Below are 8,724 nucleotides of genomic sequence, written 5' to 3' on the forward strand. Positions count from 1 at the left end.
GGGAATGAGCCTCTGGAGAAGCCCCACAAGAGGAGAAGAAAGAGGCTTGTGCAGCACCAGCAATAAAACCCCGCTCAGACCCAAGGCAGGAGTGCCCGTGTGGCTCTCCCTGCATGTAACAACTGTTAATTGCTTGGAGCTGCTCAGCTAATTAGCATTCCTGGCCAGGAAACACCGTGCTGGACACAGGCACTGAACTGAAACGGTGCCACCAGGCCCTGTCTGGAAGTTCAGGTTTCCCATCCCTGAACGCTCCAGCCTCGTGTGTCCCCGTAAGGAAATCCTGGGCACTGCGGTGGGGTGGGAGAATCCCAGGTGGGAAAAGCAAACGTTTAAAAATGAGAAATGCTGTGAAATAAGTGGCTTCTGCAGCACTGAGCCAAATCAGTCATGGCTTTTTTCAAGGGCAAAGTTATTCCAGAAACTTCCTGTCTTAACACTGGATGTCACTGAAGCCACTGATAATTCAGATTTAAACACTCTCACGATGTGCCAGCACCAGCTGAACCCCATTTCCAGGGCACTGAGAATGTGGAACGTGCAAATCACTGAGTAAAGAACAGCATCTGTGGGATTTGATGCAATCAGAAGGAAGTATTTTTCCTTTTCTCTCTCTTTTTCCCCCCTCCTTCTCCGAGGTTCAGCTTTCCTGGCGTAACCACCGCCGAGAGCTTCAATAAAATCACCATGAAAACGAAAGGTTTGCAGCAGCACCTACACACCTGCAGGACCTAAATCCATTTAAAACAAACAGACTTAGGTGCACAGCTCTCTCCAACTTCCCAAAATCAGTGGGATTTGCCCCAGAGACACCAGACCTGGCTCCCACCACCCACAGCTGGAAAAGCTTTTTTTATCTTTTTTTTTTTTTTTTTTTTTTTAAATCCGTCTCAGCTCTGGTTCCAGAATTTAAATGCAGATATACAAAACATATATTTTAATGCTTCTTAATCAGCAAGAAACTGCAAATACATCTTTTACTACAACTAGATAATATAATTTCAGCTAAGGCTATACTGTAGCTTCCGAATCTTCGTCTGAACTCCTGCAGTTACTGCTTTTCCTGAAGCCTTTCCACGTGTATCCCATGAAGGTGGGGCTGATGGGCAGGAAGCTGAAACACCTGTATTTTTTAATGAAGTTCATGCCAAAAGGCAGATCATACGTTTCCATGCCCTCCAGGGATTTGCTTCCTTTACCAACCCCCTTCTTCCATTTCCGTATTCCCCTTTCTTCAGGGCTCCCTACAAGTCAAAATAAAAGGAGAAGAATATATATATTCATGGATATCTTTGCATGAACACACAGGCCTAAAAGAAGAAAGAAAACCTCAAGGCTCAGCCACCATGTTCAGCAAAGCTCTGGAAAGATCTTCCAGACTCCTCAAAAAGGCAGGAAAAGGGAAAAACACATTATCTGTTTTATTTTGGAACTGGAAGTCAAGGCAAATTTCTCCATTTGGATCTTAAAACCAGTTTTACTCTTTCCTCTGGAGACTGGTTTGGCTTTTGTCAGCTCTTTTAAGGTGTTTAACAGGATGGAAGCTTAACCTGGGAAGGATTCCAGGTGTTCTCAGGGAAAGGGAGGGCAGGTTAAGGACTCTGCTCCTGGTGTGGAACAGGCAGCCCCAAAAGCAGGCATCTCCTGCTCCTCTTGCATGCCTCCGGGGAATGCTGCTGTTACCCAGGGAAAGGGCAGGCTCAGGGCTCACCTGGGATGGTGTTATCCAGGATGAAGGCGACGCAGCCCCCGACGAACATGGCTGTGGTGAGCAGGACGTTCAGCACCTGATCAATGCCTGCTATTCCTGCAGCAACAGGGAAAAAAGAGCTCATCTGGGGGTTTATCATCATCCACATCCTGCTGATTCACACCCAGGCCAACCAGGAACACTTGTTCCTGAGGTCAGTGAGGGATTTGCTTGAACCACGTGGGGATTGGTGCACAAGAACCTTCCCCCAGTGCACCACCATGGGACATTGCTCCCCAAAATGCAACTTCAAGAACTCTCAGCTGCTCACAGAAATGCCACAAAACACCGTTTTAGCTCCTACTGCAGACACAACTGATCTGAACTAAGCAGAAAACCATAAAATGGAAAAGAGAAACATTCAGATTGTAAAATTGTGGGGACTGAAATAATTCTTTTCATAAATCTTTACTTTTTGGAGGGGCAAGAATTCTTATGGAAGAACACTGCATCAACCACATAAAGCTTGAAGGATCTGCTTTTCTAACCACTTACAGCAGGACAGATATGCCCTTAAATCCTGGTCTGAAGGCACAGTGGAAAGAAAAGTCAGGTAATATTTTGTTTAAAAAACCCCAAACAAACCCAAAGCAGTGAAGTATTTCCTTGGAGTCCATCTTTGGTGACATACACTGTCACAACCACTGCTGAGGGTAATATTAAAACAGAAATCCTTCCCAGTGAACTCCTCAAAGCTATGACTTGATTAACAGTTAAAGGAATTCACTAAAACTAAAGTTCACGCTCAGAACACGTCTGCGTGACAGAAAGTTTCAACCCCCAAAAAAATCCCCACCTTCCAAACCCTGCCTTGGTGCTTCCCCTCAATCTTTTAACATAATTTCCATTACTCACATTCACCCTTTCAGTTTTTCTTTCAGCCCAGCTGGTAATTGCCTCCTTCCATTGCTCTGCAATGCACCCAGAGAAAGCAGAAAAGCTTCAGCTGCATCCAACTGGAACATTCCCTGCAGGTCTCAACCTCCGAATGAATTCTGCTCTGAGCACACACAGAGCTTGTCTAGACCTACAGCCTTTACTGGCTCCCTAATCTGGGTTTTCTCAGGCACTTTGTACCTGGATGGACTCTGCGTGTGAGCACAAGGCAAAAACGCTGATGAGAAGGAGCAGGAACACGTACCTGTGACCAGGGGGTTCTGTTTGAGATAGCTTGGGAGGACGAGCCCGAAGAAAATGGAAAATCCAAGTACAAAGAGATTACGAGAAGAATTCAGATCAATGAACTGGAGGTTTGACAGACCCACGGCCGTGATCATCCCTGAATACAAAACAAACCCGAAGATCAGCTTGAAGATAAAGTCCTTTCCTTCAATAAAAAAAGACAGCAAAATCCTCAGAACAGCAAAGAGGAGCAGCAATGCCCTTACCGAAGAGGGTGCAGAAGAGAGCCCCGAGCACGGGGTCGGGCAGCGACGCGAAGAGAGCGCTGAACTTGCCCACCATGCCCAGCAGCAGCATGAAGGCTGCCCCGTACTGGATCACCCTGCGGCTCCCAACCTGCAGGGAAACAGCACAGGGCACTGGGTAAGGTCTGCACTCAGCCCAGCCTCACAGCTGGCGTTTGCTTTTACTGTTCAGTTTGAATCTGAGCTCGTTTCCAGCTCCGCGCGTGTTTTATTTTGGTGCTGAAAGGCTCAGCTGAGGCACAGCTGCTCTGCACCCAAGCACAGCTTCCCTGCCTTGGGGCTGAGAGCACCAAGCCAGCCCTAAAACCATCTGGAACTGCTGCAGCCACAATCACCATGAAGTGTGGTGCAACCCAGCTGCAAGAGAGAAAGCAAAACAAGACAAACCACACCGAGGAGAGATGGCAAGTGGGAAAATAAATTCCATGTGTTGCTGCCCCTGGATGCAGGGATAGACGGAACAGTCACCAGTTCATGTGAAGGAGGTGCAGATTTCTAAACTGAGATTAGCAGCTGGTTTTGTGACATCCCCAGAGACCAGGGCTGAATGCACAGCCTCATGCAAATCAGGGCTGTGCTAATACTGAAACCAAGGGCCTGCACTTCCTTCCCAGTTTTATTTTAAGCATTCAAAATTCAAGCAATCAGGGGGTCTCTGTGCTGCAGTGGTAGTGGATAAACCTGAACAGTTGGTATTTTAACAGTTTTACTGCCATAAGAGGTGGCCCAGGGACAAAAAACCGCCACTTTTACATTAGGATGGTTTCTAGAAAAGCCCTTTGCAGGTCCCCTGGTACAGAGCACCGGGGTTCAAAAAGGAAATATTCATTTGTTGATCATGTGTGACTGAGCTAAAGGAGCAAAATGAGAAACAACAGATCCATCAGGCCTGGGGAGGGGAAAAGTCCTTCCTTCCCCCACATTCCTCACTGCTGAGCTGCCAGGTGAGATCCTTCCCCTGCAAACAGAAGCTGCACCATTAACTGGAACTACAACAGAATTTAGCTGGCACCTTTCTCTACTCTTTATAAAGATATTCATTTCCTTAGGGCCGCTGATACCTTGTCCTACAATTACCTCCCTGCCAGAAACAGGCAGATTCTTTGAAAACCTGCATGATAGTGACATTCAGTTATGCAAATGCTCCATCACTACAAGGCCAACAAATTAAGCTCCTCTGGAAAGCTGCTGGAAACATCCTGGGCAGCATTTAGCTCAGGCTCTGTATTTATTCCCAGCACACAACACTTGAAGTGATTGTTTTGGAGTGCATGGAATGGTACCTGGTACCTCCATTTCAGCATCACCACTCTGGCACGAGCTGCTTTAGCCCCAGCTAATCAGAGGTAATTGATGCTCCTCTCATCAAATAAAACTCACACCAGCTCAAAGACTCTGCAGCACCTCCATCCAGCTGAATTTAAATTCTAAGTGTAATTATATCCCAACTTCAAGGGAGGGAAATGCCCTGCGATCAGCAGGATGGTGCAGCACTGAAGATTTCCCCTCCCAAATGAACAGCAGAGTATCTCAATGCCAAAATTCTATTTGAAGTTGAAAAACTGTTGGGTTTTTGGGAATGGATGTGCAGGCAGGGGAACAAGAGCAAGCAGTGTTGCAGAGCCATCCAGCTGTGCCACTCTGGGCAAGGCACATTCCCCGTGGCAGCACGTGCCCTGAACAGCCCAACTGGGCAGCTCCACTCCCTGCCACAGCTGCCACTTCAGCATCCAAGTTCCACTGCTCCAGGATGAAATGCACACTCATTTCTGTGGGCTGCTCATAATAAAAGGGCTGTTAATTCATCTCAGCCCCCATCAAGTAACAACAGAAAGGAGGCAGAACAGAATAAACCTTTCTTTAAGGATTTTTCTGACCAAAACTCCTCCTAGGGAATTTCCATCAGCAGCTGAATGGCAACTGGGACAGACAGCAGGTGGTGCTCTTAGTGTTGTGTTGCACCCCAAACCCAAGAGAATCAGCCTTTGTGCAGCAGAAGGAACGGGTGAAGACAAATGTATCATTTATATGGGATGAGGCCAGGGGGATGAGTTACTGCAAGCGGAGGACAGACATTTTCTATCCTTGCACTGAAGTATTGATGGTTTCCACATTAACCCAACAAGATGGACCTGTTTACAACATAAACTACTTTACCAATGCTGCTGATATTTCTTACCAAGGTTTAATTAACACTATCAAGCAGAGCTCTGCAGCCCAAGGCCTCCTGGCTCCAGGCACAGATCCAGTCTTTGTGAGCAAAGGAATTCCTCAAGAGCTCGTGTATTTCGTTGAGCAACGTCACAAGAAATACGTAAACCCCTAAGCCTTAAAAACAAACATTTAGGGTACATTTAACTGTGAAATGACCTTGACTGCAGCCCCTGTGTCAGTGCAGCGCCCCGGTACAGATGTAGATAAAGCCCAAGCACCTCAAGTTGCATTTTACTGTGTAAGTGAGGCATTAAAAAGTCACTTCCTTCTGATGCTTTTGAGAGCCAAGACATCCAAAAAGCACCAATTTCTATACAGTTTACAGTGTTCATGCCTCAACTCAAACCACCCCAGAGCTCTGGAATGCTGCCTGAGTTTTCCAAGAGATAGTTTATGCAGCAGCATCTGCATTATGGGGATTCTAACTGCCTTTAAATAAAAGGAGTTTTGAGCTCCTGATGAAGAATAATGCATTTCCCTTGGACAAGAGCTGGTTCAGACAGCCAGGTACATTCAGAACGATCTGGGAAGTTTGTCTGCATAAGGAATGGAGCAGAATGGTCTCCTGGAACAGGATCATGACCATAAGGAACACACCCGAGGAGAGGAAACACTCGAGTCCCTGAGGGCAAAGCCCTTTACCTTTGTGATGCCCAGGACACCAATGTTGGGGCTGGAGGAGGTGGATCCATTCCCTGTCCCAAACACTCCGTCCAGAACACAGGAGAGACCCTCGATGAAAATCCCCCTGTAAATCCCAAGCAGAAAACAAATTTGTACAAGCACAGATTCACTCGGAGGGTGTTTTAAGGCTGAATGCCACAGGGGGGCCTGTTGGGGCATCTGTTCCATTATGGAATTCTTATAGTTCATGTTTCAAGCTCCAACACACCTGGAAAACACATTGGAGCTCTGTTTCCTGAATCTTAGATACCCACTTTCTTAAACTGAGAAAATCATATAATATAAAGAATTCAAATAAATGAAAAAATTCAGAGCTGCCCTTTGTTTCTAAACTGCATTCCAGGTGAATTTGACAACCCCAATCCCAGAACCAGTTTAGAGTTCTATCCCTATGGAATTTGTGCTATTAACTTCCCCAGACTCCAGCAGGAGTAGGACTGGGATTCCATTTGCAACAAAATAATTCGAGATGACAGTTTCATCCTGAATTTCAGATCCTTGGCCCTTGTGTTTGACCAAACTGTAACATTTCATCTCAGAGCACATTCCTGTCTTATCCCAAGGGGAGAAAAGTAAAAACCCAAGCAGCCTGAGACACAGAAAGCATTTCTTCTTTGGACAAACCTGTTTATTGCATGGATGGGTGGAGGAGGAGCACAGGACAGCCTGGCACAGGCGTAGTAATCTCCGATGGACTCGATGATGCTGGCGACGACGGCGCTCAGCATCCCGATCACCCCCGCGGCAGAAATGGTTGGCAGCCCCCACTGAACTGTGAAGAGATGAAAACTGAAATCTCTCCTGCCCCCCAAGGAACAGTCTGGGCATCAAAACAAACATCAGTCTGAACCGTGGAATGGTCTGGGTTGGGAAGGACCTTTATGATCATTGAATCCAACTGATCCCCCCCGCACTGCCAAGGCCACCACTGACCTTGTCCCCAAGTGCCACATCCACAGGGCTGCTGAATCCCCCCAGGGATGGTGACTCCAGCACTGCCCTGGGCAGCCCTTCTGGGGAAGAAATATTCCCCCATACCCACCCTGATCCCCCTTTGCTCCAGGCTGAGCTCCTTTCCCAGCTCCCTCAGCCGCTCCTGGGGCTCCAGCCCCTTCCCAGCTCCATTCCCTGCCCTGGACACGCTCCAGCCCCTCAAGGTCTCTCTTGTGAGGTCCCAGAAGTGACTCTGGGATTGAGGGGGGGCTCCCCACTGCCCAGCACTGTCCTGGGCACTGTTTATTTCTCCTTAATGGAAACAACAAACTCCCTTCACTCTAACACGGTCTGGCAAGTTCAAGGAGATGAAAGCAGCAAAGGAGAAACTGCCAAACCAACTGCTTTGATCACACTTGGAAAAATCCCAGAGAACCATAAAACACCAGTAAAAAAACTTCTCCTGTTCAGAAATCAGGAATTTGAGCTACAGCTTGTGAGAAAACAATTCTGGTCAGTGAGGCAAATGCCACGTAATTATTACTGCTCCAAAAGCTCCGTCTTTGGTCACAAGTTTAGTCTACCAAAGAGGATGGGCAACAAGCAGCTCTGCTCACTGCACAAACACCTCCCAGTTCCAAACTTTTGTAGTAGAGAAAATAAGATTAATTTAAGCCTGCAGAAAAGCCTGGCAGGTTTTCCACAGCAATTGCCTCGATGCTTTTATCTCTTTGAAATAGATGAGCCTCTTGCAACAAAGGGATCTTCAGTCACACAAGAGTGAATGAACCTCACAAATACGAAAGGCTAATCAGGGTGGAGTTTTCCTCCTCTTCTTTCCCAAAAGCTTCTATTCTTCATCTTCTGCTTTAGAAGTGGTTTCTTTTAAGAACCAAAGCATGTGGAAAACCACAACGAAGCTGCCTCATCACAGTGTAGTGGTACAGCTGGTAATTTCTGTAATTCTATTCTAAAATAATATTATTCTCTTATTACCCTGTTAATTTCTGAAGGGTGAACCAGCTGTGCAACCTCATGCCATAAACACAGCCTTTAGCAGCTTTACAGAGGCAGACAACATAAAAATACATCCAAAGCATCCAAAACATTGTGTAAAGTGCTTGGTGCTCACCTGTAAATAATTTCATTGCCCTCTGATAAGCAGGACCTGGCATCCTCTGACTTGCCCATCAGCCTCGTGCCAGCACTGCCTTGGCAAGTCAGGGCATTTTTGTGTCATTAACAGTTGTGTTCGTTCAGGAATGGGTGTGTTTGGGGCAGGGAAGTGCAGTAAGCTGGGAGAAACTCCCCACAACAGTGATTCTTTACACGACGAGAGTCAATGACTTCAGCAGAGCTGTAATAACCCGTCCTTGACATTGTATAACACTAACAGCATTGCCAAGGACAGATAAATCAGGCAGTCCCTGCAATTCCACCTTACAGGCACAGTCACTTGTTATCAGAAGACATGCCCAGATAAGCCCTGCAAGAGCTCTCTACAAATTGCAGTTTGAGAAACTCAGCCTTCCTCAGGTGAGACCTTAAGGTATCAACTGAAGAGGGAAACAAGGAAAAAGCATCAGCCCCAGCCAGAAAGTACTGATAGGTGTGCGTTAGAATTGTGGAGGGGTTTGGGTTGGAAGGGACCTTCCAGAGTCTCACCCCTGCCATGGGCAGGGACCCCTTCCAGCAGCAGGGACCCCTTCCACGGGC

General features: G+C 46.9%; 1 protein-coding gene across 1 annotated transcript in view; it reads right to left on the reverse strand.

The window, feature by feature from the left end:
• Positions 1–859: 859 nt before the first annotated feature.
• SLC23A2 (solute carrier family 23 member 2) overlaps positions 860–8,724 on the reverse strand; it is a 33,265-nt gene continuing 25,400 nt past the window's right edge. Inside the window, exons 11-16 of the mRNA XM_008641581.2 lie at positions 6,700–6,847; positions 6,034–6,139; positions 3,139–3,268; positions 2,892–3,029; positions 1,712–1,807; positions 860–1,244 (exon numbers count right to left, since the gene is read on the reverse strand). Of these exons, the coding sequence (XP_008639803.1) occupies positions 1,012–1,244; positions 1,712–1,807; positions 2,892–3,029; positions 3,139–3,268; positions 6,034–6,139; positions 6,700–6,847 (851 nt within the window). The 3' untranslated portion in view covers positions 860–1,011. The remainder of the gene's footprint in view (positions 1,245–1,711; positions 1,808–2,891; positions 3,030–3,138; positions 3,269–6,033; positions 6,140–6,699; positions 6,848–8,724) is intronic.

This window comes from Corvus brachyrhynchos, unplaced genomic scaffold (assembly GCF_000691975.1).
Source record: "Corvus brachyrhynchos isolate BGI_N302 unplaced genomic scaffold, ASM69197v1 scaffold119, whole genome shotgun sequence".
Taxonomy (NCBI): Eukaryota; Metazoa; Chordata; class Aves; order Passeriformes; family Corvidae; genus Corvus; species Corvus brachyrhynchos.